The following is a 27,812-nucleotide window of genomic DNA, read 5'->3' on the forward strand; positions in this document are numbered from 1 at the left end:
AAATAAATTTGAATCTCTGCGTGCTTTCCAAGTACTTGTGAACAGGGGTCATGTGGAGGTCATACAAAAATGACCTGACATGTGAAGGACACAAGTATTAAGTTCATTTGTAAGGACGTATTAAGTTCATTTGTAAGTTTAAATGTCCATTTACACTTATGATTAAAGTTTGTATTTAAATACATTTGATTACAGACACTTTAGTATAAGTTGTACTTTCTCTTCTGTAGGTTGTTTAAAATGTAAAAACAAATTTAAATAAATAAATAAAATAATCCTCTGAAGTTTTTGTATTTTTTTTTTTTTTTTCCAATGTGGTTGATGTCATTTAAAGGAATGTTTAGAAAAACACTGGGAAAAAGCAGGAATTATGAATCTTGAATAAACAGACCAAAGTACAGCAGGAAGTTTATTTCCTCACATTGATTCAGTCCGCCCTGTATTGTAATGCGTCACCCTGTTTGAATGTACTGGGCACTGTAATTTACCACACAAAATGTTTTCACAAGTATGTCACAAGTAGTATGCATGGCTTACAAAAGAGGGCCAAAGCTTTTCAAGGACAGTAAAGAACAGCCTACACTTTCACATTGTCTTAAAGGTGTATGTGTCTTTTTATATACAGGTCTCGTGCTGTGTCCTATTAATACTGCTTTAAGAAGGGAAAACTGCATATTTATGTGAAGTGTGGAACAACAGAGTAATAAGGAAGTGTTGGGTTTATGGTGGGTGGGGCTCATAAACTTGTGCGTATTATGTTCAGAAAAGACAGAACAAAAAACAAAAAAACGGTTATAGCATACAGACTAATTTCAGAAATACAGCGGTTTCAACTAATTTAGTTTTTCTTCCTGGTGCTACATTTACTAAGTAAAATGGATGGAAGTACAACAACCCTCATTTGGCTTATTGGTAGCACTACAAGTACTACACTCGTTTTATGTGAATCCACACAAAAGAGCTTTGTTTCTTTCGTTTATTTCATTATTATGTTATAAAGGACGCGGGCTATAATCTAAGGTCTAAGACTTTCTGAAGAACAAGCACGTCACTGTTTGACCGCGCCTACTTCCGAGAAGGAGACGCAGCCCACATTAAAACAAGCAGAAACCCGAAATAACCTTTCAGAGCAGGGCTGGTAGCGGTCATCATTGTTGGCGTTCAGACGTAAGGTATGGTGTCGTTTGTTTTAACCGTCTGTAACAACCGAAAAAACAAAAACAAAGCGTCGACCCCATAACAGTGCTATATTATTGTATTTATCCGTCGTTGCTGCTAAGTTAGCTAACAATTAGCTAGCTAACGCAGCCGAAGGCGATTTAACAGTTTATGGATTTTGACCAAATTGCAGACATTCAGATGGAGTCAGCATTTTTTTTAAATCTTTCAGTGACATCTTCTTAACCCCCCTGTAAGCTAAATTACGCGATTATTAATGTGATGTGTTACCACTCACAGTATCTTTGGCTCCAGGAAGACCGAGAGTAGCATACGTGACCTGCGAGAATTCACGGCCATTTTTTTCCCCGTACCTATCTGTCATTTAGTTTAACACACGTTGATCGGCCAGCCGAAGCTATCGTGGCCTTCAAGTTGTAAAATATGGAAAGACTTTAGGTTTGTTTTCTGCCGCGACAAAGGGAGAGGGGAGGCAGTATTTTCAAATATTTCATTTTTAAAACCTAAACTTGGTTACTGTTAAGGTTTTGGTTTAGGGAAATATGTAAACTTTACCGAAGACCGAATGTTTGCACCTGCTACCTTCTGCTAGTTAATGTGTTAGCAGTGACAGACCTGATTCAATGGAATACCTTTGTTAGTACCAGCTATCATGACCAAGTAATATCTCTGGTTGTCTTTATTGTGTTTGCCTTTGTTTTGTACCAGAAAGGGCTCTTGGTTTTAGTTAAACCTGTCAGATCCTGTCATGGCTATTACTGCAGTCCTTCTGCTGAGCAGTCTTGGTTTTTTTGCAGTTAATGCTCAAGGTGAGTGCAGTGTGGATAAGCTTAAGACACGGTAAACACAGCATGGTGTTTGTCCTGGGTTACCCTGTTCTTAAAATTCTGTTCTCTCTTTTTTTGTCTGTATGTTTTTTTTTTTCTTTTTTCTTTCATGTACAGCTCCAGGCTGTTCCAGACCTGTTGGAGAAAATATGGATTTAAAGGGCAATGACATTTTTCTAACTAGTTTCCCAGATGGGACCACAGTTACATTTGCCTGTAATACTGGATATGTGTCTGCAGGAGGTTTCCCAAGTGTTACTTGTACTGCTGGAAGTTGGAGTCCTGTGCGGTTGAAATGCGAGAGTGAATATTAACACTTGATTTTAAATTCAAATTCCTTGTAGCTTCTGTATTTCACAGCCAGTTTAAGCACATGAGAATGAGCGTCAGGTAGAATTTACTCGCTATCCTGGTAACATTCTTAAAATTTGTGTTTAAAAAAAAAAACTCTACTTCTAGAAAATGTCTTACTCACATATACATGTTACATAGACAGTAAACTATATTTGGTGAGATAATTACACATACTATCACAAAAGTCCTAAAGGACCAATTTAATCCTTATTTTTCTTGTTTCAGGGAGAAACTGTGGCCCTGCGGAGGAAGTTGAAAATGGACAGATTGAATATCGTCCTGGGACTGAATTTGGTGATATAGCAGTGGTCATTTGTAACGCCGGGTTAGTAATACAATGTTAGCTCTAATAAACAGTGTTTAGATAATTAGTTTTCAGATTGAAGTTAGTAGTAGCATATTAAATCACTAAAATGTTGCAATTTATCCTATTTTAAAAAAACAAATAAATAAATCAGAATGAGTGTCGGGTCGGGTTTACTTCGTCTTCTGTGTCATGTGAAATAAAATTTCTAAACCAGTCTCTTTCCCTCCAATCAGTCATATGCCAGTTGGAGGAGGAAAGCGTACTTGTGGAAGCCAAGGGTGGACGGGCAGGTTTCCTGTATGTGAAGGTTGGTTGTCTTGTCTTAATACAAGTCCCCTGATTAAAAGCTTGTTTGTTTTCATTCTGATAGATTTTTATTTTTATTTTCCAGTGACAACATGTGCATCACCACCTTTAGTGCCGGATGGCTCTTTCAGTCCAAATAAAGATCTCTATGAATATAATGAAGTTATACAGTACACCTGTAAAAAGGATTATACAGTTGATGGATCAAGACAGTTGCATTGTTCGGATGATGGAACATTCAAGCCTGAGCCTCCAAAATGTATCAGTAAGTGTTTTGAAATTTTTTTTCAAAAACTTGTTCTCTGCTTTTTCTTGTGTAGTATAAATTAGGCTAATACATATTGTGGAAAAGGTCACTTTTGACTAATGTTTGACCAATGTCTACTTTCTTTCCCTGCAGAGGTTGAATGTGGAGATCCAGACATTTCATTTGGACAGTGGAGTAGCGGTGCTCGACCTCCATATGGACACCTGTCTACAGTCAAATTACAGTGTAACGCTGGATACACAATGAATGGATCCGCTACTGTGATATGTGGGCTAGATGGTCAATGGTCACCTGGACTTCCTCAGTGTATACGTAAGTCATAAATGAAAATATTTATTTGCATTTACTGAGTTCAGTCGGATCATGATCTCTTTGCTTTAAGTGCAACTTAACCCCCAATTCTGAGCCTAAGTCCTCCTGCTGCATATTTTTTATAAATGCTTAATGGCAGTTTACCTCTACTACGAGGTTTCTTTTGAAGTGGACGATTCGTCTACTTCCAGTATCTTGTCAAAGGCTAGAAAAACATGTTGGTTGCAAGGTGTTATAATTCAAGCTTTTAGCTAACTGCTCAAAGCTGGAGCTTGCTGGCTTGTGCTTTCTTTCTTTTCCTCATTCATTCAATGCGTGGATCTTGGCAGCTAATTCTTGATTTCTTCCATCATTATATTTCAATAATGTAAAGAAAATATTCAGTTACATGATTAAATTAAAGCATTTACAAAAGATGATTCTTTCCATATTATCACAGATCATTACTCAGCATATTTTAATATAAATAATCAGTAACATAAATAAAGCTAATATTATGCATGAACTGTTCCTGTTGGGAAAATTTGATTCAATTTTTTCAGTTCCAATTAGTAACTGATACCCTGGCTCTGGGTATATGACCATATGATTTACTAGGGATGCACTTATCTGATTTGTGGATATTGATTCGATTGACATCTAATGGCAGAACTATTATAGCATGAAGCACGATCAACTAATCAAAGCCACAGCAGTTTAGAGGCATATCATGCCAACTTCACCAATTGCTTCTCTTTGTATGCTTTCAAAGTTATTATACTTAACTGCAAAGTTGATGAAAGTGAACTGAGATAACTGAGAAGATCAGACTCTTTTGCTCGATTGTTTTTATGCTCTGTTTGGTATCATATGAATTAAGAGCCAGAGGGACATTGGTTTGGTTTGACACACACACAGGAAACTTAAAAAAATTATACATAGTTAGAAAAGCCAAGTATATCACTGTCTTGGATATAAAAGAATGATTCCCAGTCTTTTCTTTACAGAAAGATTACAAAATATTGACTTAAAACTAATATCACAAAATACCTAGAGTTACTCTGTATCAGATCTCAACTGGTAAAAGCGTGATAAGTGTTCCCTCTATTGAGTGTGTGTCCAATGCTAGCTTTGAATTAAAAAGTAGGGGTGGGTTTAAAAAAAAAAAGAAAAGAAAAGATTTTCCCTTTTCAAACCAATTTCAGTTTGAATAATGTGATATCTATTTATTAAACCCTGAATCGATTTTTAAATATAAATGTATTTTGTCAGAAATGCCAGAATCTCAGGTTAAAGCTCACAAAACTATTTCAACAACCGCCAAACAGTTAAAACAACAAATGAGAGCAGGTAAAACTTAACTCAACCAGCAGCAGCAAACGACGTTTCACGTTTGAAAAACATCATGAATTCTCTCTTACTTTTGCTGTTTTGCTTCCACCATGATAAAATCACACTTACTGCACAGCTCTCTCTCCCGGTGTACTTTCAGACCAATTTTCCATCAAAAATCTGTTTTCTCCATTATTCGCCTGCTTATTAACACTTGTCTACTGCTGTGTACAGTGCTGCCGGCCGCAGGTTTGGTTTTTTTTTTTTTTTTTTTTTTTTGTTTATGACCTCCAACAAGAGAGCCTAATTTCTGTTCTTCAATACTGACGAAATGTAAACTTTTACAAATGATGCCAAATCGTAAAACACTTAGCTGTATTTCTAATAAAACCTCTGTAACTTTGCTCTGCTTCAATTCAGCAGCATCAGGTAATGTTAATCTGCTGATTTATGGTTTCCTTCTGTTTTTGATGTACTGCAGAATATTTTTAAGGAGGTTATCTGCTATGAAACGTCAGGCCAGGAAAATCTCCTTCATATTTTTCTGTTTTTCCTCGGTTACTTTAACACAAAGGCATCTGCTGTGATGCTTACACCTCTGATGAAATCTTACAAGTGTCAGCTTTGTTTTTATACAGAGATATAAAAATATGGATATGTACTGATAAATGATCAGAATTATAATATATTTGTTACTGAGTCAAAATTGAATCGAATCAAATTGAATCAGAATCAAAGCAGTTATAATAAATTGAAATCGATACCCAACCCTATTTAAAAAGCTGTATTTGTCACTTTGGGGGCAACACCAGGAACCATTCTTATCTATAAGGGAACATCCGGTTCAGGTTAAACATTGCTTTCGTAATTTTGTGAAATAAAATCTGCCCAATAAATATTATTGGTATATGATTCTTAATCCATATTCTCTTTACATTTATGGCTGTAATTATAATAAATGGCATATCAGTTTATCTGATGTGTTTGAGAGGCCAAACAGGGAAAGCATTGATTTCATTGAAACTTTTAACTCATTTGGAAGCAAAACTATTCCTAACCTACAAACAAAAGGTCTTGTCATGTCAAGTTTGAAATATCTATAAAGCTGCGGTTGCTTGCATGTTTCCATTGTGTTGTTTTAGCTACCTAGCTGTCCTCCTAGAACATCAGCACACTGCTGCTGTTGTAAACAACCCAGACTTAAACTGAGTGATCTTTGGCAATTGTTAGGCTATTGTAGTTTGTAAACTGTAGTTTGAGAAAACTGTAGTTTGGCAATAGATCGGCTTGTTGTCGCAGATATGCAATCAAAATTTATTCCAGGCTTTTGAGTGAGGATCAAACCGATTTGTCCCATCCTTTCCAATCAAATAGTTGCATCTCTAGTTGGGATTTTACACATCCCTGCTGACTTACTTTTTGTTCCTGCAGCAAAACCCGCAACAACTACCACTACTACCACTACGACCATAACCACTACTAAACCAGCAGGTACAGTTCATTTTAAAGCTCATAAAGATATCAATATCCAGCTTTCCTCCCTTTTAGCAAGGTTGTGCATTTGATTTTTCCCAAAGAGCACATGAAGTTCTGGGACTACTATTGCCCACCCCTGCTTTATATGTTGCCACAGCAGATCATAATCCTCTGCTGTGGCTTGCAAAAGTATTCAGCCCCCTTGAACTTTTCCACATTTTGTCACATTATAGCCACAAACATGAATCTATTTTATTGGAATTCCGCGTGAAAGACCAATACAAAGTGGTGTACACGTGAGAAGTGGAACGAAAATCATACATAATTCCAAACATTTTGTGCAAATAAATAACTGCAAAGTGGGGTGTGCGTAATTATTCAGCCCCCTGAGTCAATACTTTGTAGAACCACCTTTTACTGCAATTACAGCTGCCAGTCTTTTAGGGTATGTCTCTACCAGCTTTGCAAATCTAGAGACTGAAATCCTTGCCCATTCTTCTTTGCAAAACAGCTCCAGCTCAGTCAGATTAGATGGACAGCGTTTGTGAACAGCAGTTTTCAGATCTTGCCACAGATTCTCGATTGGATTTAGATCTGGACTTTGACTGGGCCATTCTAACACATGGATATGTTTTGTTTTAAACCACTCCATTGTTGCCCTGGCTTTATGTTTAGGGTAAATGTCCTGCTGGAAGGTGAACCTCCGCCCCAGTCTCAAGTCTTTTGCAGACTCCAAGAGGTTTTCTTCCAAGATTACCCTGTATTTGGCTCCATCCATCTTCCCATCAACTCTGACCAGCTTCCCTGTCCCTGCTGAAGAGAAGCACCCCCAGAGCATGATGCTGCCACCACCATATTTGACAGTGGGGATGGTGTGTTCAAAGTGATGTGCAGTGTTAGTTTTCCGCCACACATAGCGTTTTGCATTTTGGTCAAAAAGTTCCATTTTGGTCTCATCTGACCAGAGCACCTTCTTCCACATGTTTGCTGTGTCCCCCACATGGCTTGTGGCAAACTGCAAACGGGACTTATGGTTTTCTGTTAACAATGGCTTTCTTCTTGCCACTCTGCCATAAAGGCCAACTTTGTGCAGTGCACGACTAATAGTTGTCCTATGGACAGATTCCTCCACCTGAGCTGTAGATCTCTGCAGCTCGTCCAGAGTCACCATGGGCCTCTTGGCTGCATTTCTGATCAGCGCTCTCCTTGTTCGGCCTGTGAGTTTAGGTAGACGGTCTTGTCTTGGTAGGTTTACAGTTGTGCCATACTCCTTCCATTTCTGAATGATTGCTTGAACAGTGCTCCGTGGGATGTTCAAGGCTTGGGAAATCTTTTTGTAGCCTAAGCCTGCTTTAAATTTCTCAGTAACTTTATCCCTGACCTGTCTGGTGTGTTCTTTGGACTTCATGGTGTTGTTGCTCCCAATATTCTCTTAGACAACCTCTGAGGCCGTCACAGAGCAGCTGTATTTGTACTGACATTAGATTACACACAGGTGCACTCTATTTAGTCATTAGCATTCATCAGGCAATGTCTATGGGCAACTGACTGCACTCAGACCAAAGGGGGGTGAATAATTACGCACACCCCACTTTGCAGTTATTTATTTGTAAAAAAATATTTGGAATCATGTATGATTTTCGTCGTGTCTGTGAAGGTTCTCAGTCATCCAGGTCATCGTAGTCAAACGAGCTTGCAAAGAAAAGCGTCTGGACTTCTTTAAGTTGCTTGAAGACGTTTCACCTCTCATCCGAGAAGCTTCTTCAGTTCTAAGGTCAAATGGTGGGGAGTCCCAGATTTAAACCTAGTGGGAGTATCCCCCCCGCAGAGGGACAAAAGGACCCCCTGATGATCCTCTAATCGCCTGAGCCAAGGTGTGAAACTGGGTGTGGGTCCCAATCAGCCAGGGTTTCGGGTGAGCTCATTGTGAAACCTGGCCCCACCTTATCATGCGAATTCCTGAGGTCAGATGGCCCAGGATGTGAGTGGGCGTTAAGGCGTCTGGGGAGGGAACTCAAAACTGGATTATAGATGGCAGACAGTTGGTGTCGTAAACCACCGCCTCTGTTCAAAGATGGTCACTCACAGTGGACGTAAATGGCTTCTTTCACTCCTCTTTCAAACCATCTGTCCTCTCTGTCCAAAATGTGAACATTGGCATCCTCGAAAGAGTGTCCTTTATCCTTAAGATGCAGATGGACTGATTTTTGTTCCACTTCTCACGTTTACACCACTTTGTATTGGTCTTTCACATGGAATTCCAATAAAATTGATTCATGTTTGTGGCTGGAATGTGACAAAATGTGGAAAAGTTCAAGGGGGCCGAATACTTTTGCAAGCCACTGTATCTCATCCTAGCCCTTGCATTGTTTTCCCTCCTACCAATCATTTCTATGTTCACTACACCTAGAAACCCTCTGTGGTCAGCAATTTTTTTCCCATTTATTTATTTATTTTTCCATCTGGCAGCTCTGTTTTCCACATCCTTTGACCTGGATGTCCTCTATCCCTTTTTGGCACAAACCATCTTAACTTCTCTTGCTTTATTTCCAAACCATTGAACCTAATCTGGTTCTCCTACATGCTTTATATAACTCTTGTTCCCCTGGTCACTCAAGAAAACTCTTAGCATCTTCAGCCACCGCATAATGTTGTTTTTTTTTTTGGTTTTTGTTTTTTGTTTTTGTTCTACTGTCTCCAAACGTATAGCGCAGCAGGTCATACTACCATCATAATGTGCCATTGCTAAAAAAACTTAAATCGTAACGTAGATTTTTGGGTGTTACATGGTAACCGTTTGACAGGGTGATCAAACTTGCCATACTAATAGGATTTTTTATTTTTCATGTAAATCTGATGACATAGATTATTATGTTTATTTCTCAAACTTTGCAGCAGTTTCCATGTGCTCTAAATATCTTAACATTGTTTGAACATGTCTTTTTTTTTTTTGAAATATGTATAAACTGCTATATTTTCAACAGTTCCATCTGGAGAAGGATGTGAAGATCCCAAAAAGAGAAGTGCTGAGGTGATTGTGAGCTCTCAACCTCCATATAGACATGGGGTTAAGGTGACTCTCAGCTGCCCATCTGGATACGAGCTAATCGGATCAGGTACCCAGACATGTGGAAAAAGTGGTCTGTGGTCACCAGGAATTCCACAATGTGCACGTAAGTCAGATGTTAATAATAAATATTTTATGTGATTAGCTTTATCAGATAATACTCTACATGGTCAAAAAACTGGCTTCCTTTTTAAACTACATTGTTATTTTATGAAGTTAAAATAGATAAAAAAAAAAACTTCAACTTTTTTTTTTTGGTGTATATTTGTTCAATGTCAGTTTCATCATATCCTGAAAGTAGATTTTTTATTTTTATTTCAAATAACAAATGGAAAGCATGCTTTTGATAAACCAGAAGCATGCAGTTCACTGGGATTGAAAGAGACTTTTCAGTGTACTCGGGTCAGTTGTATAAGTTTAGCAATTTTGCTGTCTCTTCCTTTGGTTTTCATTGGTGTTTGTCTTTTTTTTTTTTTTTTTTTTTTAGCTTCACCTCCAGTGGACAATGGAAGTGGCGGTTCTAATAGTGTTATTATTGGCATTTCGGGTAAGTTTGAAATTTTGATCTTTTATAGTAGATCGTGAATGTACAAACATGAGGGTGAACCAAAAAGATTATGTTTATATTACACATTGCTTATCATATTTTTATGATACACATTGAGAACATATGAGTAATTAGTATTTAAATGGCAGTATTTTAGTATAATATTTTTTTTTCATTTATGTTATATTAAGGTTTGTTTATTTTTGTTTTTTGCCTTTCTTTTAATGACTGTACATTAAAAAAAATTACAGTTGGTGATTGGGTTAACTTGTTGGTTTCACTAATTATTTATATAATTAGATCAATACACAATGCTGGAAAACCATTAAGTCTAGGATGTCCTGCAGCCGCAGCACACCTCTGTCTGATGGAAAGTTAAACAAGCTGCAAATGTTGGCTTTGTAAACCAGTGTGGTTCTGCACTAAAGTGATTTATAATAACTGTAGTTATGCCACACTAGTGACCTATTATCTTATTACCTGAGTTAACAACTATAGTATGGTCATAGTATGTTCTGCACAGTCCAAAGGAGATCACATTTCAGTAAAATTGAAAATAACAAGATTGCAGAAGAATGCAGTCTTTTTTTTCTTTTTTAAATTAATGAGAATTCTTTACCTTGGTTTGTTTCATTGACTGTCTCCTCACTTGAAGACTATTTGACAAGTCTGATTTTGTTTTCCACCTTCTTTTGTTAAATACTACTCAGTTATTTGTCAGGATTATCCTTATTTAAAATTGTATCATCATTATAACAGTCTCCTATATTCTTGTGTCATTATTACCTTTGTGGCCTTATTGACATCTAATAGGTTTCCAGTCACTAAGCTTTTTTAATATGTTTCTTTGGGTTTTTTTTTTTTTAATTAATTTTTCCCCTCTGCCCCATCAAAGTGTTCTTCGGCATCGTTGGAGGCATTGCTGTTTGTTGTGGTTGTGTGTTTTACCACAAAAACAGCAAAAAAGGAAAGCGGTAAAGTTATGTTTTATTGAACTTTGCTGACTAACCCTTGAAATAGCTTTGTCCTTGTAATGGCTTTGTGTTGTTTGCTTCTCAGCTACTCATTAATTTTCCAGCTTTTCTTTCTATCCAAGCTTTGTATAATCTTAGTGTTGCATGTTGAAACTTTGTACTTTTCGTAAGGCTGGATAATGTATTTCTCTACTACAGTGTTATTTTTCCTACACAGAGCTGTAGGGTTTAGCTCAGTCTCAAATGACCTATGCTGGTTTTAATCACATTTTTGATAATCACAATTAAATTTAAAAAAAAAAAACCCCCAGCCAATTTCAGCTGGTAGTAAAGCATGTAGTGTTTTAAAATAATGAATTAGGTGAGTAGTGGTTTAAATTGTGTTGTTACATACAACATTTTTCATATGTTGATGCTTGGCTATGTCCCTTTCTGAGGCAATGCGACTGCTGTGAATACCACGACAAAGATTTTGTTTCATTTGCATTAGCTTATGTACCATAGCTAATTCTTAGATTTCAGGGCTGTGAATATGGTCAAAGAAATGCATCTGATTTTTTAGATTTTTAAAACTTTCTATTGATTAAATTTACCTGTACAATGGGAAGTGTGTGCTATACCAGTGACACATTTCCAGAGAAGCGTTGTATGAAACTCGGTGGCTTTCCTGTTGTGGACTTCAAAGTCTTACACTTAGGTGTTGGACTTGACAAACTGAGGGTATCAGTGAGGTAGATTCACATACATATAATACAATCTATATTGGAGGATAGAACTTGACAAGGGAGCATTTGGTGGTGGTATAATAATTTATTCCTGCAGAATCTTATCATTATTTGTATTTATAAGAGAAATATAAACAGCCCAAATAGTATGTAGGCATAGTTTACAAAGTATATTGTAATCTCTTTAGTCGCATGAAGGATTTTAATTACGTTTTGGAACATCTGATATTAATTTGCTATTTATTTTAGCTTTGATTGGAGTCTTTAAAAAAAAAAAAAAAAAGCCAAATATGCTGTTTTTGATGAAGTTTTATTGACCTGTTTGTTTCTGCTAACAGGAATGAACAGGTAATATTTTGTATCTCATCAAACAAATTTGGCTGTTTTGACTATAAGAGGTGAAAGAGTAGCTGCAGGCACGGGTGCTGCTTGTGTGGGGTGGTCCTTGTGAATGAGTGGTATGTAGGCATGTGGTGGTTTCTGTGGACCTCTTCATTCCATGTAGCTTTCTGTTTGCTTTGTTGTATATTATCAATAATGTTGACCAGTCATTACTGGATTACAGCACTCGAAGAGGCAATACTGACAAAGATGCTACAAATGTGGGAGAGGATGTACTGTAGCACTCTCGGTAAGATGATGGATCTTGAAGAACACTTGAGCTAATTTATGTAAAACAAACAAATAATAAGATTAATGTGATAATGTAGATGAACATTGTCATATAATTTCACTCATGTCCATAATGTATGTTCAGTGATGGTCTTTTTTCTTTTTCTACCTTGGCTGATACCTAACTTGTGAAACAACTGTTTCAGTACTCAAACATTTTTTTCCCTTTCTCTACAGGTTTGCAGGGGGTTTTAGACTTTTCCAAAAAGTATATAATTACTATAATTTATTTACTTTATTATTATTTTTTTTTCAGTAAGCATGGCAGCCTGGCTACTCCACGACTGCTGTTTATAAAAACAGCTTCCTAAGAAGAATGCCAAAGGACCAGTCTTGAATGTACAGGCCCTCCGTGTGCACGCATTTGCCTGAAGTTTCTGAGCAACTCTCTTCAAATTGGTTTCAAAGACCGAGAAACATCTTTGGATTGGGATACATTATGCTTCAAGTGGCTTGTCTCATGACTTTCAGTATTCTGATCATTAGGAAGAAAATGATAAATATTTATCAGAAAAGCTAAAATTCTATGTTAAATTTATCTGTTGCACTGTAGTAAAGGAACACCACTCGACCATTGTAGTTCATTTAAACAGATGGTGTAAAACAAGCAAAATTAGCACATTGTCTGTTTGGTTGTCATATGGCTTAACTGAAGTTTAGCCAAAATAATTAGATACTATGTAACTACTCATTTGGATCAAATAAATTTGTTGGAACAGTTTGGTGTATATAGGACTGCTGGTTGATGAACCAGTCCTGTACTTATGACTTGCAGAAAGAAAATGAAAAAAAAAAAGAAGAAAGTTGGATCTGTAAAATGGCCCCAAACCTAAATGTAAGGCATCATTGATTCTTTTAGCTTGTGCTTCATTTAAATAGTTGTGAATTTCATGAATGTTAACCCAGTTATTGGATATAAAAACTGCCTGCAGTGTTTGGCCTTTAATAATGTCAGCACCTTGTTTTTTTTTAATTTGCCAAAATGAGTTTAAGAGACTTTAATGTATGCTCAATCATCCAGGAAAGGAAATCCCAAAAAGTTGATTCTGTTCATCTGGACTCGTCTTCAGTCTCAGCTGAGACTGAAGAAGTCACTTGGATGAATGATGAAACGTTTCTCCCACTGGAAATGCCACGATGAACAGAATCAACTCTTTGGGATTGAGTTTCAAGGTTTCATTGACAAGGGGGAGAAAAAAAATCTTAAACTTGGATTTCATGTCTTTTAAACGTCTTTGTGGATATCAGCCTGTCACTGCATCAGTTTTTTTTTTTTTTTTTTAATGATCTTTTGACTACTCACTGTTCAGGACATGAAGATAAATATTTTGAGTATTAGCACACTTGTCTTGCTTAATATTTATTTATTCAAATAAAATCTTTTCTTTTTAAGTAGATTTAAATTGTTGTCTTTGGGACAAAATTTTATATTAATAAAATAAAATGAATGAAGACAACTGTGTGCCAAGCTCCTCTTGATAATGTGCATATATGTACACAAGCTTTTACAGATTTATAATTGGGTTAATAAATTCCAAATAAAATAAGTATATTATTGTTGCTACTCAACCGTTATTAAAAAAAAGTATTGGTTCACCACTGATTTCTTCATATTATGCTAGGAAGTTTTGATTTTGTTTTTATAAATATATCTAAACAGTCAAGGATACATGGAAAATACAGTATGTATTCAGTCTTTTCTTTTGGAAGAGCTTTTATTACATGGTGGAACATAATGTGATGATACTTTTCTGAGTTCAAAAGCTCATCAATTTTCACACCACTCAATGAAATGCGTCCCAAAATTATGATGAAGCCTCCACCGTTTTACAAATGACTTGCATACACTCACTGTTCTACCTCTTCACTGACCACCTCCATACACATCGATAACAATATGTACCAAAAATCCAAGTTGCATCGATCACTGTATTAGACCTTTGTTAGTGATTTTCAGTGGAGTTCTTGTGTAATTTAGTGTTACTCACACTCCCTTAAGAATGGCTTCCTGACTGCCACCATTCCACTGAGACGATGACTCGTCAATGAACAGTAGAGGAATCAACTGAAGGGCCAGATGTATCTCTCAGGTCCTGTGTCAGCTCTTTGCTGATTTTTTTATTAATAACATGACTTCCAGAGGCCTGACACTTTTTTGTCCTCCGATTCTCCAGTTTCTTCAGTTGTTTAAGTGTCCGACTAATAGCTCTTTGGGGATCACTTTGTTGATGCTGGAATTATATTTTTCACCTGTCAAACTGTGTTAGCCTTGGTATGTTCCATAGATGAAATGTGAACTTTTTTTTTCCTGTGACAGGCTGCCTATTGAAAGAATAATACAAATTCTGTCTTATGTGTAGGTACAACACTGGTTTATGATGTCTTCAGTTTCACCTTAAGGTGCCTATGGTATGCTTTGGATAATACGTCAGTTTTAAGTTGTTTTTACAAATGAAAAAAAAAAAGATCAGGTGCAAGGACTGTACAGAAAATGGTTGAAGACAAAAAAAGTAAAATAAAAAACATAACATCACCCAAACAGCTGAATGAAACTTTTGAAAGACCTTCAAAGAGTCTGGAGAGTTATTTCTCAAAACAACTTTTAAAAATTATAAGAATGTCTGGCTGCTTGAAATTTTAAAGAAATGATGTGTGGCTCAAGACTTTTGCACAGTACTGTATAGGTGTGCATATGCCAGCTAGAATCACTCTAGAGTAGTGGTGGGTGGATCGATCCAAATATCCACTGTATCGATACCAAGTCGGCATCTGTCTCGGATCGATACTAGCCTGGTGAGATCAATTCTTTACTTTAAGTTCCGCTCGTTTGCAATGCTGTGCTTTTGGCAAAGACGAAACAGCCAGGTTGCTGGACTCGCCGCTCCTGCGTCAGCATAGAGCAGGCGCACTTTGCTTCCTCTTCCCCCTCTTGTGTTTAGATGTTGCACCGTCTCGTGATGTAACTTAGACATTTTGGGGGTTGTTAAGTTGTTTACATATTATTTTCACCAGTTGTTTTGTTGAGAATTTTAATTGTAATTTTTGTATTATAGTTTCTCAACAGTACTACTACTGTTTTTAATTTGTTTACTGGTTTGCGTACATTTTTTATTTAAGAGTTTTCTACAAAAAAAAATTGATAATAAAGCATTTTCTATTTAATTATAAATGTCCTAATTATGTCCTGGGTTTTAACTATTTAACAATAAAAAAAAGAAACATCACAAAAAACAGTTAAAGTCATGAAAATTAATTGAGATTTAGCAATTCAATGATGCAGCCACATTTTTTATGGAAAGGTATCGGTATCGACGATACTGGCCTGTGTTTACTTGGTATTGGATTGATACCAAAATATGCAGTAACGCACACCACTATAGAGTTCCAGTGTTGTACCTTAGTATTTTAAACGACTAAAATCTTAGTGTGGTCATTCTGAGAAACAAATTTTACGTGGTAACACGATAACAGGACAATGATGAGGCACAGCTACAGACTGCAAAAAAATGTCGAAAAGAAGCTTTCAGCTGTTATTCTGTCATGAGAATATAATCCTGCTTAGCTGTTGTGGAAACATCTTGACAATAAGGTATGTAAGAAGTGCCCATTAAAAAATTCCAACTTGTGGCTCCTTGCTTCAAGTTGTGAAATTTCTCATCAATAAATACCACGGCGCTGTTGCCTCAAAGCAAGACCATTCCTGGCTTGAACCTCCTGCTTGTCTAATACTTTTTTTGTGTGAGTCTTCTAATGTTCTCCAATGTTGCAACATCCCACCGTGCTGACATTCTTTTGGTGTTTCCAAAGTAACTGTAAATGTGAACGGTTAGTCAGGTGGTGCAATAGTGAACTATTTCTCTGTTACTCTAAACTGGATAAGCAGTTAAGAAAGTGGGTGGATGGAAGTTAAAGGTTTCATTCAAAATCTGGGATCTTCTGGGTGACCCAAAACTTTTGAGTTGTATACCCCGAAAGACTCTTTAAAAAAAAAAAAAAATAAACATATCAATGTCTATAGATTGTACAAAGGCCATTAAAAAAAAACAAAAAGCGGACCACTTCGTTGCAAAATCCTCCTCAAGGTAAGATGAGATCTGTCCTTCACTGTAACCGATTTCAAATGGTGCTAGAAACAGAAGCAGACTCTGAACACCGAAAGAAATCGGTCAACCTTGGAAAGAGGACAAAAAGCACAAGCTGGCAAACGTCACCGTAGACCAGAAGTTTGTAGTTCTGCGAGTGGTACTCCATCTTCCAGTGGTGACATTTCCATGTTGTACCTTTATCACCGGGCACCTCTTTTGACACCTCACAGCTGCCTGGAGCTGGTCATTGAAACTTACTTCCCGCCCCAAGAACACTGATTTCAAATGGTGCTAGATAGATGACAATACTCTAAGCCACCATCTGAAACCAGCTTCCAAAGGGGGAACCTCTGATGACAGGCCGTCTTCTTTGGTGTAAAATTCAGCAGAACCTAGAACAGCCGGAAAAATAAATTCAGTTTTAGTAGAAAACAGTGGAAAATAATAATTTAACATAGAAAAAGTTTACCAGCAGATGTTTTTTCTTTTCACTATGAATTGGATTTAATATGAGCAAGCACCATGCACAACTTTGATAAAGTGGATGCGAGGAATATTTCACTTGAACTGAAATGAAAAGACGATTGAAAGAACAAAGAAGCGGCACTGAGGCTGCATCTGATACACACATAGCTTCATATCCGCCTGTTCTGTAATTAACATGGAGCATAGGACAGATACGCCAGATGTGAAGCTCTCGCTGATATGGGACTAAGTTGGGAGACAGCCTAGATTTAGAAGTCTGCAACAATATTCTTATATTGCAATTAAAATTGTCATAAAGTTCAGACAAACTGGGATACTCAGCACATCCTTTTGAGATTACTTATTTTCACTGACACTGGATTAATTACTCCTCTAAGATTGCGTACTTTCATCTGGTACCTAAAATGTTATTTATTATAGAAACAGGAGTCACACTCAGAGGCAATGCTCACAGAACAGTTGGTAGCTCGGTGAATATAATGCTCTGTTCGCAGAAGCGAATTATGCGTTAACTAAACACCCACAAGAAAATGACACAACATCCATGGCATTTAATCACAAAAGAGTCGCACACTGGATGTGGGAAAGTCGACTTCAGTAAGATCTGCAAGATCACGCTGAAAAGAGCATTCAGAGGCTGTGTGATGTTAAGTCTTGGATTTAGAGGCTTTAACGTTCGTAAATAAAACAGTTCATTTTTAAAACAATGCTACGTCTGTGTCTCATGCTAATTCATGCCAGTGAAACAGTAAAAGCCACGACAAGTTTGAAGCCTCACCGTCTCATATCTTGTTTCTAAATGGAAGAAGATGACAGTCCAAGGCAGGCTGAGGGACATTAAGCGTGATCAACTATATGATGGTTTTGCTCGGGTTTGTACACACAAAGTAAGTTCGATTTGCTGACCTTGTTCAGAAATCCGAGAGAAGGGAAGCAGATGATGGCAGATAAAGAGAGAGAGATGAAATGAAAAGCACTGAGAAAGCACCAGAACACCTCTCCGTCTCAATCTATTTCTCTCTAACACGCCCACGCGGCTGATCTGCTACTTGATCCAAGCTTCGTGGATGTGTGATGGGCCAAAAAAGAACAGATACACAGAAAATCCTACCACTGTACTGTATGTCTTTAACACACGGGCTCACCTGCAGCTCTATGCAAACAGACCTTGACAAATCCTCTTCTCTCGGTTGCTCAATGAATAGAGAGGATGATTGTATGCTGCTCTCCAGCCACTAAAAGAGAAAAGCAGGGAAGTAGCAGTCAATCGCAGGCAATGTGAGCTGTGACGCAGAAACACGGCTATGAAACACTGGGAGGGTGGGGCAGCGACAGGTAGTGGCCAGTTCACCGACTTCGTGCCAAGTGCTTCAACAAAGTACATAACCACCCAATCCTTTCTACGATCCTTGTTCTTTTTCTATTTTTGCTCTCTGCATGCAAATGAAACGGATTTTGCTTTAAAACTGCAAAAACACTCTCTGCCCTAATTCCTCCATCTTTACAAAGACAACTCCCACAAATACTACTTAGTCTTTAAACTGATTAAAGACCAGAACAGGGAGCCCTAGCATGAGCCTCAAAATATCAACTTTGATTTTCACAATGGGAGGAAGGACAAAATCCCCACGGCATTTACGAGTCCTTATCAGGCTTCAGACTGACCAAGCAAAACCCGTTTTGTTTGTTTGTTGTGGTTGGTTGTGTGCGAGGCTATGTGTGCGAGTGTGTTTGCGTGGTAGCCACAGTGACGGCTCTGATCAGAGGGCCTGTCTGTCTGTAGGTGTCTGGTTCCTTCCCCTGGCTGCCTCGACCCAACCCTGTGAGCTTTCTTTTTCGGGTTGTTTGTTGCTTGTGTGCCACTGGACCTGTTGTGTAATGCTTATAAAAGATTTAAAGGGACAGGAGGCCTTCAGAGAGCAGTCATCGACAGATTCACGGTGGAACTGTGAAGCACCTCGCGAATAACAACGATAAATATCAGTCCTTCTCTGGGATTTAAATGCTGGGAGAAAACTGCAGTGAAACATGCGTGATAAGTAACATTATAGCTTAGAGCTGTACTTGTCAAAACAAGTATAATTGGTCAATTTTATGCAGTGAACAAATGCACGGTATTTTTTGTATCTGACAGTGCTACGTTATGCCTTGTGTGGATGGACAGGGGGCACGACAGACCACGACCCTTCTCAATATTTTTAACATAGCTGGAACTGAACCTTTAGTGGTGATGCTAGGAATCATGTTCTTCATAATCATCTTTACAAGGGGGACATTTTTAAAAAGCTGTGAGAGTAAAAAGCTTTTTACAGCATCAGCAGGTTTAGAATAGAGAGTGAGGCACAGACGCGACACTGACTCCAGAGGCAGGAGCTGCAATGCAGACCACTGAGCAGCCACACGCGCTCTTGCATCACTTCAGAAATGTGGCATAGTGTGGACACTGGACTTCCAGCACAAAGGACCAGAAAACCGCTTTCGTCTGAGGATTTATATAATTGCTGAAGTTGCCATCTGCGGCATATAAGTACTCAGGTATCTGAGCGCCAGGGAGAGTGCTATGCACAAAATACTGATCAGCTCAGTCCATAGTAAAAGACAAGGCCTCGTTTAACATTTTATTTCACAGGTCCTACAGTTTCCTTTGATTTTCTAGAAAGTAAAAGATATGTCATTCTAAATGAGCAAGGTCCTGTAAGTGAATATGTAATGTGGTTTGAATACCAGAGAAAAAAAAAAGACATAATTCCTTTGATGTACCTCTAGTTCATAAATTCTAATTAAATCTGGTACAGCCTAGAGACTCTGTGCAAAGCAGCTCTGAGGCAAAAATACGAAAACATATCTAGAAGCAAGGATAAGGAGAACACCGAAAAAATATAACAGCTATCAAATAAACATATTTAAATGGACCTCTGTAGTTTCCCACGTTAATAATGTTCATGCCTTAACAAAAGGTATGAAAAAATATTAATTTATATGAAATGAAATGAGAAACGTCTATGGATCCCAGTACCTTCTAATAAATGTGTACATGTTATAAGTTTTTAAAGATCTGAAATTCATATAACTTGTAAAACACGGTGCAAACAAGGCCCATAAGAGACAGGGACAGTCAGAAAGAACTACATTTTTCCTTGTAAAAACGCAGCTTTAAACAACTGATTTATCAACTGCCACTTTCCTAACTCTTCGGAACAATACAAAGTCATATAAACATATCAGCTAAGGTTGTATCCATGGAAAAGTGTTTCTGCAACAGCAAAACAAAAAAACAGAGCCCTCCCCAATCAGTTAGGTATTGAACTCCAGCTACTTGCTCGCTAAAAACCAATAAAGTACTGCTGTGAAGCTCGTGCAGCCAGGGGAGCTCCTCCCATCCAATGAGAATTCAGCTTTGGCACGATGGCCTGTGATGCAGCAGCTTTAGGAAGTCCACTGCATGTGAACTGGAGAGAAGCCAAGGCAGAGTCACCAAGAGAACAAGGTAAACAACTTCCCTCTCGTCTCATCTATCTTTCTTTTATCAGTTTCTCTCTCTCTCTCTCTGAACCTGAGCCATGACATTTAGCTCTTTCCGCCTGTCCCTTTCTCCGAGAACGAGAACAGGAGACGGATAAACAGACGGACAGAAATGGAGACATACGAGCTGTGTACTGATTAAAAAGAAGTCCAGCCCATAAATGACTGCGTCATCATCCCGGTCTCTCCTAACTACGCAGAAACAAATGTATCCTGGGAAGGGTTTTGCCAGGTCCCAGTAGCCCTCGAGGGTAAAAAAAACAAAACAAATCACATGATAAAAGTGCCACTAGCCACATGCTGTTATCTGATACAGCTGGATCGTCAACAGTCTCTGCCATCACACATACATACATCTCTTCCTGGATGCTCTCTCTTTGCTTCAGCTTCATCGTAAGCTAACCACAAAAAGTAGGCCTACAGTCAGCAATGTGAATATGCGTATACGTACACATGTACTTCATATGCGTGGTGACAAAACAATAAAAAATAATGTCATTTGTGTGCCTAAATTTAACAACAAACTTATTCTGCAATTTCATTTAATTTTCTATGCTGTCCACGTTGCTGCATCTGTACACACAACTAAATACTGGTGTATTACACATGTAATACTCTGTTTCATAATAGGTCAGACAGCGCCACGCAACCACTATATTCACCTATTTCCACTAATGTAGCCATCCGGATTTCTTGAGGTGATGTTGACAAAAAGAAGAAGAGGAAGAAGGAAAAAAGAAGCGTTGTTCGAATGCCTCGATAATTCTCGGCAAAACATTCCTGACTGGGCTTCGGCGTGATATTAAGAACACTCCAGAATATTCTTTTGTTAACCCTTTTGTCGCACCTCTGCCCACCCTACGCACACCTTACCCTGCTATCACAACAAGACCTAGTGAAACTATGTCACATCTTCAGCATCCATGTTGAAACTCCGGTATCAGCTCACAGGAACTACACAGCGCGCACACAAACACACACGCTCACACACACACACACACACACAGAAAGCAGCGACAGGCAGAGCAGATCAAAACTACCAAGGAGGAAGAGGAAGAGGAGGAGAAAGGCGAGGTTATCCGAAACCACTGTGTTCACTCCAGGTGGAAACCGACTGACGATGACTCTGGGCTTCTGTTATCTCAGCTTCTGTTTCTCCCGACATGAAAAAGTGACGTAGCAACTAATCCAAAATCTCTCTCTCTTTCTCACTCTCTGGCTTGCACTCCCTCCCTCTCTGTATCTCCCTCTGCTTGGCTCTTAAAACACACGCACTCTTTTATTTTCATCTTGTTGCAACAGCAGAACTGCCATTAGATTGCTACTTCGAGCTAACACATATACACAGAAACAGAATAGACCCCGCACAAATGCATATGTACGTGCGCGTTCACGCACGCACACGCACAGCTGTGCACACGCGCGCTTAGCCACGCAATTCCTCTTCCTGAGTGTGACGCAGCACTTAATTCTCTGTGCTTTTTTACCACTGTTGTGGCTACACAACGCAGCCTCTTGATCAAGCTGAGCCAGAAACACACTTGCTAGGTGCCAGAGAAGGCAAGTGAGCATGAGCAGACTGCAGTTAAAGGGACCCTACCACCAAGGCTCCCTCTCCCCCACTCTGTGACGTTGCTGTGTCCCCATTTCCCCCTATGTCCCTTATAATTGGGTCTCTCTCATTCCGCTGCCCTTCTCTCTGGCACTCTCCTCTCTGCTCTCGGCTAGAGACACACTCTGGCTTCTCTGTCTGTGAGGCAGAACTGACTGAGCCTCCTCGATCACCTGACAAGCCACTGGTTTTAAAGGCACATCACCAGAGTGTGTATCTGTTGCATAAGCACTAAAATGGTCCTTTGGCTTTTTAAAGCTGTCTAAGGAAGAATCCGACTTATCTCTGAAACGAACGGGACTCCGTTTAACACTGTGTGGCTATGCTGTATGTACCTAATATGGTGATTTACTGTAGATTCATTGTACAGGTTGTAGAATGCATATGGTTCCGCATTCAGTCGCCAAGTTTTAGGTCCAGATTAGAGAAGGAAAAATATATGTAGTGCAAAGTGACTGACCATCACATCCTGACTCTGACACATCAAGACCGTGAATAGCCCTACAACATATACTTCCTCTTTCAGTGCTCCCAACCTCAGCGCTGCAAGGAAACACAGGACACTGTGTTGTTAACCGTTTCATGTATATTGTGAAAAAGAATGTAAGCTTATACTTTAAAGCGATTACACTTTAAAATATAAGATTTAAACATGGGTACTGCGTTAGATGTCCTTAAAAGGACTGCGATTCCCGATTTATAAATAGTCTGCTTTGATTCAGTAAAACATTAGCTGAGTTTATTTTAAGAATTCGGGTTGCAGTTTGTGTGATTGTTCACATACCTCGAACAGATGTTTCTTCATTTCTAATACAAATGAGACATTGGCACTGCAGGAGGATAACAAGAGAAAGTTAAAAACAATAACCATTAAAATCATTCTGTTTACCTTATGAAACAATTCCAGACAATCTGTTAATATTCCATTAGACACGACACTTTACCTGAACTACAGTACGGTACCTTGTGAACACTACAACTGCTATTCCTCTCGACTGCGGACGATACGACAAATTCACGCAATGGTCTGTGGAAAGAGATAAAAACAGACAGAGTATATTATTAGATACAAACTATAAATCTATATACAGACTAGATGAATGTATTCTCAGTGTCAACATACAAAATTAGTCTGAAGAAAGCTAAGCGTAACAAAAATGATATTTGAATCTATGCAAACAATACAGGAAGCAGCGTCCGGGCAGGATGACAAGAGGAACAAGCCTGGTTCTGTCCCTTTTATGAGCTCATCTGTCCCTATTAGGTCTGTTCACATTTCAGAAGCATAAAGTGCCCTTTATAAACTAAACTGAAACAAATGCTTTGTCTCACCTACTGAAAGCCTGAACTAGTTCTTTGATTAATAATTAATCATTTTTAAAAACACGGAGGAAAATGTTTAAGCCTAACATTATAACTGCAAGCTTGTACTCAAGTGCCGAAGTGGATGTCAACTATGTTTTGAGAATATTTTTTCTACTGCAGTCCTGTCCCACTGATCCCCTAAACCTTTTAGTTTTACAGTGAGTTCAAAGGCTTCATTGAGCCTCTGAAGCACAAACTAAGCTCTCTATTTTTATGCCTTAAATTTTCCATTATTCTCCAGTTACAAGTGTAGATTTCCAGCATTTCATGTGGCTGTAAATTTTCTTCCCTAAAGCACTTGTAGCTCGTGATGTCCTAATTCCCCACTGGAGCCCGAGAACACAGAGCCCACAGCTTCACCTTACAGGATTGAGAAAGAAGAGCATTGCTAAAAGAATCAGCTTTCACCCTCGAGCTATATGGGAAATGTAAGAGATCTGAGGGATCAAAGCATGTTTGCTCCGTGCGGACCGGTAGAAGTAGAGGGTATTGATCAGAGGATTGAGGTCTATCTGCTCCTCTAGGATGAAGATGTCCTGTGCATCTCTTGCAAAATAACTAGAAAAAAGACTAAGAAGTATATTTTCACGTTGAGCTTTACGCTATTAAGTGCAACACTTTATGTTAAGTTAACCTACTACTTTAAGATCCAGTATTTTTTTTAACTTTAAGTTACAGATATTTCTAAACTTGGCCATCTACAAAACATAAACTTTCTAAAATCGAATAAAATGAAATAATTTCATTCATTTCCAATCTTTCTAGATATTCCAGCATTTTTAATAACTTGGGAAATGCTAAAGGGTCCAATCTGTAGCCCTCTAACAGGAACAGGAAGTTTTAGTGTGACAATGGTTGTGCTGACAGTTATATTATGTGACTTTAAGGGTACATGCTTTTAAAGTGTTGGTCCTTCCTGTCAGCTATTTATTCTCCTCATCCAGTGGGTAGTGTGTTAATTTTAGCCATGTCATCTATCAGCCATGCCTGTTCCACTTCCTAAACCTTAATCTCTCCCTTGGAAAGGTGCCCAGTCAGCTCCATTGATATTGTTTTCTGGCTGCAATGGGAACAAAGAATAAAAATCCTGAATGCAGCTGCGCATATTTTTGATCTGTGGCTAAAAAAGAAAAAGTCTAAAATCTATGTTGTCTTAAGTAAAACAAAACAGATTTTACCTTTTATTACCTGGTTTCAAGTTGCCTCTCAGAAGTGTTAAGCATCAGTCATGAAGAGACATCTGGCAGAGCTTTGCCGTCGGAAGAAGCTCCTAAAAAAACCATGTCAGATGGATAGATAAAAATGTGATATGATCTAGAACAAAAATATTATTTAAAGGTCCATACTTTTCTATATCTAAAAACGATAAAGTAGGGTAACAAAAAGTAACATATTACACGTTAAAATGTGACATGTTGTTTGTAGGTATAATCACCAACTACTGGCCACACCCTTGACTTAACAACCTTCAAAAATATTGCAAATATCACACAGATACTTGACTTTTGGATAACATTTGATAAAAACAATGGACTACTGCTCTGTTCTGCCGTTTGTTCTACAAAAAACTTGGCTGACCTGGTTTTCTGAGAAGTGTGCTGGTTCTCACCTTTCAAGGGAAGTTGAACGTGTCTCTACTTTTGCTCTGTGAAAAGATAAACAGCAATATCAGCCGAGAGGTTAAGCATTTTTTATTTCTACGTTGAACTATGTCGTCTATTTTAACTACGTTAAATTCCAGAAACATCTCAACCCTGAAAATGGTCCCTTAATGTACATTTGAAGACGTCAGCAACTCGAGTTGTTAAACGGATTGCAGTCATTTGGGGGTTTGTAACATTACCAGGCACAAAAATGAATGAAAAATACATTCTTTACCCCTCATTTAGAAGCGCAAGCTGCTGTTTCACCCTCAATCTGTAGTGTTGCATCAATGCTTCCCAATATCTGACTCATTCCAAGAACAGTGTTTAGAGAACTTTCTTGCTTCAGAACAAACTGTTCTGTAACCCTGCATAAATACGCCATCTTTTGGTCATCGAAGGTATTGCCCTCTGACGGTTTGTTTACATCAGGAATAAAAAGTGCGTATGACAGAAACCTCTGGATGGATGGAGCTGAGTCAAGGCACAGGAACAACAGGGGCACACAATAAACATCAACAAACAACAAAAAAAATGAGCCTTTAGAAATAAATCGGGAGCAAGTTTTGAAATTAGTAACTCAAGGATGTCATTTTGCTCACGAACAGCGGAAGAAAAAAAACAACAACATCTTACATAATTTTAAGTTTTGGCATATTTTATTGTTTATTTTCTATTACTTTCAACATGACCGTTTAAATATATTGAGAATAAATTGTGCTATATTCTCGTGACGCACTCTGACAGGTGCAATCATAACACAATTCAAAGTCAGTATATCACGCAAAGTGACTGGAAGAGTAGCAGCTTCTCTATAGTTTACCTATTATGAATTACAGTTTTCAAGGTAAACTAATTTGACCCCGTTTTGTAACTTAATTTTAAACTTACTTAACCAAGACACTCATGCACATGACTACACGTCCTAAATTTCAATCATTTAAATTCTGCACCCGAAATGACAAACTAAAAGTCATAAACAAACACGCTAGCAACATCTTTCTCGAAAACAAATTATTACGCAGTACCGCATGGATGCACGGACCACTCACTCCGGGGGTAAATTGAAGTGCGCAACATCCTCCTGCAGTAAGCATCCAGCACACCTTCCCACCCAACTCTGCCCCTCTCACTGTCTCCGAAGAAAATGAGCCACAAATGCGCACAGACATGTTTTATAAGGGAACAGTTTGTAGCAAATACTTTTTCTTTTTTTCCTCTAAATTATTTCCGGGTAATGTTGGGAAGCAACCCTGGAAAGTGCGCACTGCACTATAATAATCATATCACGTTCATGCGTAATTTTTAATCAGCCCTTAATAAAACGAAACATAGCAACTGTTTTACGATTAGCTGTAGTTTTAAATAAGCAAAGCTCAACGGTAGTACAATTATATAACACAGAAAAAACAACAACCCCCCCTCCCCCCCCAAACAAACGAAGAACGTTAGTAAACATCACTAAAACAGCTCATCACCCAGAGTAGGGGCACTATAGCCTATATACATACAGATTATGTTACATGACTCATAGGAGCAGCCAGTGGATGTAAACAGTTTCTTCCTGAAGATCTGATGATGAGGCTGCTTACCGACAGCGACTCTTTCGCAACCTCTCCGGTTCACCATAGCTGCTTCTTCGTCGCTGATATAACCTCCCATCAACCTCTTGGTTAACATTGGCTCCAGAGTGGTCCCTTGCCCTAATGAAAACCCGTAGTCCATCGACATTTTCACAGCAACAGAATTCAACCACGCCCACTCGCACACACCCCCGTTTTCTGATTGGACGGGGCTCTGAAATACGTCGACAGGATCACGTGGTCTTGACGCATGTTTACAAACGGGCACGGGGCGGAAGTCGATACGGGCGAAGGGAGAAGAGTCCTTTCGGGAAACTTCCGGTTTAAATACGAAGTAAGAGGACATTGATATGTTGAATATATGATTAATAAGAATTTCCAAGCTCACGCAGTTGTTTATTCTTGTAAAATTGGCCTAATATGCGACGCAACGTTATCTCACTGTGAAGTAAAAACACTGCCTCAACAGTGCTTTGAAAAACTCTCCAGACATCCATTGTTTCATAATGTTGTTTTTAAGGAGTGAGACTTTCTTGTATTTTAAGTGGGCCTGGGGAAAACCTCTACAGGCTTTCTGAGGATCTTTTAATTTTTTTTAAACCACTTAAAACTAATCTGTGAATGATTCAAGCAGGAGAAGACTGACGGAAGCAATGAATCAGTGATGTGTATACATGTAAAAGACAACTTCGCAAAGAAGCAACTTTAGATTGTATTTTTAAGGACTAGTGGTCTGCCCCCCCCCCCCCCCAAAAAAAAGCCATTTTTTTTAGCCGAATCTATGAAAAATATCAAGATAACAATGGGGCAGGCATGGGTCTGCCACACTGTGGGGAAAGAAGTGCCAGATTTTGACCCATCATGAAGCAGTCTGATTGGAAAGGGGCTCAGCTTTTAGCATGATAATGAACCAGAAAAATGCTGCTAATGCACAAACGCATACATTGATAGAAAACACACTACAGAAAACTATCAGTCATCGACTGTACCTCAACATTATTGCAGTACTGATGGATGATCTTTGACCTTTGAACATTCTTCAAGAAGCCTGGAGAACTACTGCTTAACGACTACTTAAAGAAATGGCAAAAAAGCTTGCTCAAGACATTTGATGAAGTTTAATGAAGAAAAAAATGTGTCCAATACAAATGTTGACTTTCAAGCTCATTAGAATTATACAGATTCTGTTTT

At 38.3% G+C, this 27,812-nt stretch overlaps 1 protein-coding gene and 1 long non-coding RNA gene across 3 annotated transcripts; one reads left to right on the top strand and one right to left on the bottom strand.

The window, feature by feature from the left end:
* The first annotated feature begins 1,887 nt into the window (after positions 1 to 1,887).
* On the top strand, positions 1,888 to 13,782 carry LOC146494291 (membrane cofactor protein-like). Of its 2 annotated transcripts, none has more exons than XM_085145517.1 (12): positions 1,888 to 1,988; positions 2,124 to 2,309; positions 2,586 to 2,685; positions 2,901 to 2,974; positions 3,059 to 3,238; positions 3,374 to 3,553; positions 6,296 to 6,355; positions 9,325 to 9,513; positions 9,895 to 9,954; positions 10,850 to 10,928; positions 12,219 to 12,284; positions 12,582 to 13,782. In XM_085145517.1, exons 1-11 carry the CDS (start codon positions 1,928 to 1,930, stop codon positions 12,274 to 12,276), a joined length of 1,227 nt encoding a protein of 408 aa, XP_085001643.1. In that variant the 5' UTR covers positions 1,888 to 1,927; the 3' UTR covers positions 12,277 to 12,284; positions 12,582 to 13,782. The 2 variants fall into 2 exon arrangements, with proteins under 2 accessions (XP_085001643.1, XP_085001644.1); XM_085145518.1 differs by having other exon boundaries at positions 9,907 to 9,954.
* LOC146494292 (uncharacterized) lies at positions 13,549 to 24,671 on the bottom strand. The gene is made up of 4 exons (XR_014871471.1): positions 24,584 to 24,671; positions 22,994 to 23,057; positions 22,815 to 22,860; positions 13,549 to 16,802 (listed from the first exon to the last, which is right to left on the bottom strand). It is a non-coding gene; the product is annotated as an uncharacterized LOC146494292 (long non-coding RNA).
* Positions 24,672 to 27,812: the final 3,141 nt, after the last annotated feature.

The sequence above is a fragment of the Neolamprologus multifasciatus genome, chromosome 20 (assembly GCF_963576455.1).
Source record: "Neolamprologus multifasciatus chromosome 20, fNeoMul1.2, whole genome shotgun sequence".
In the NCBI taxonomy this organism is placed as follows: domain Eukaryota; kingdom Metazoa; phylum Chordata; class Actinopteri; order Cichliformes; family Cichlidae; genus Neolamprologus; species Neolamprologus multifasciatus.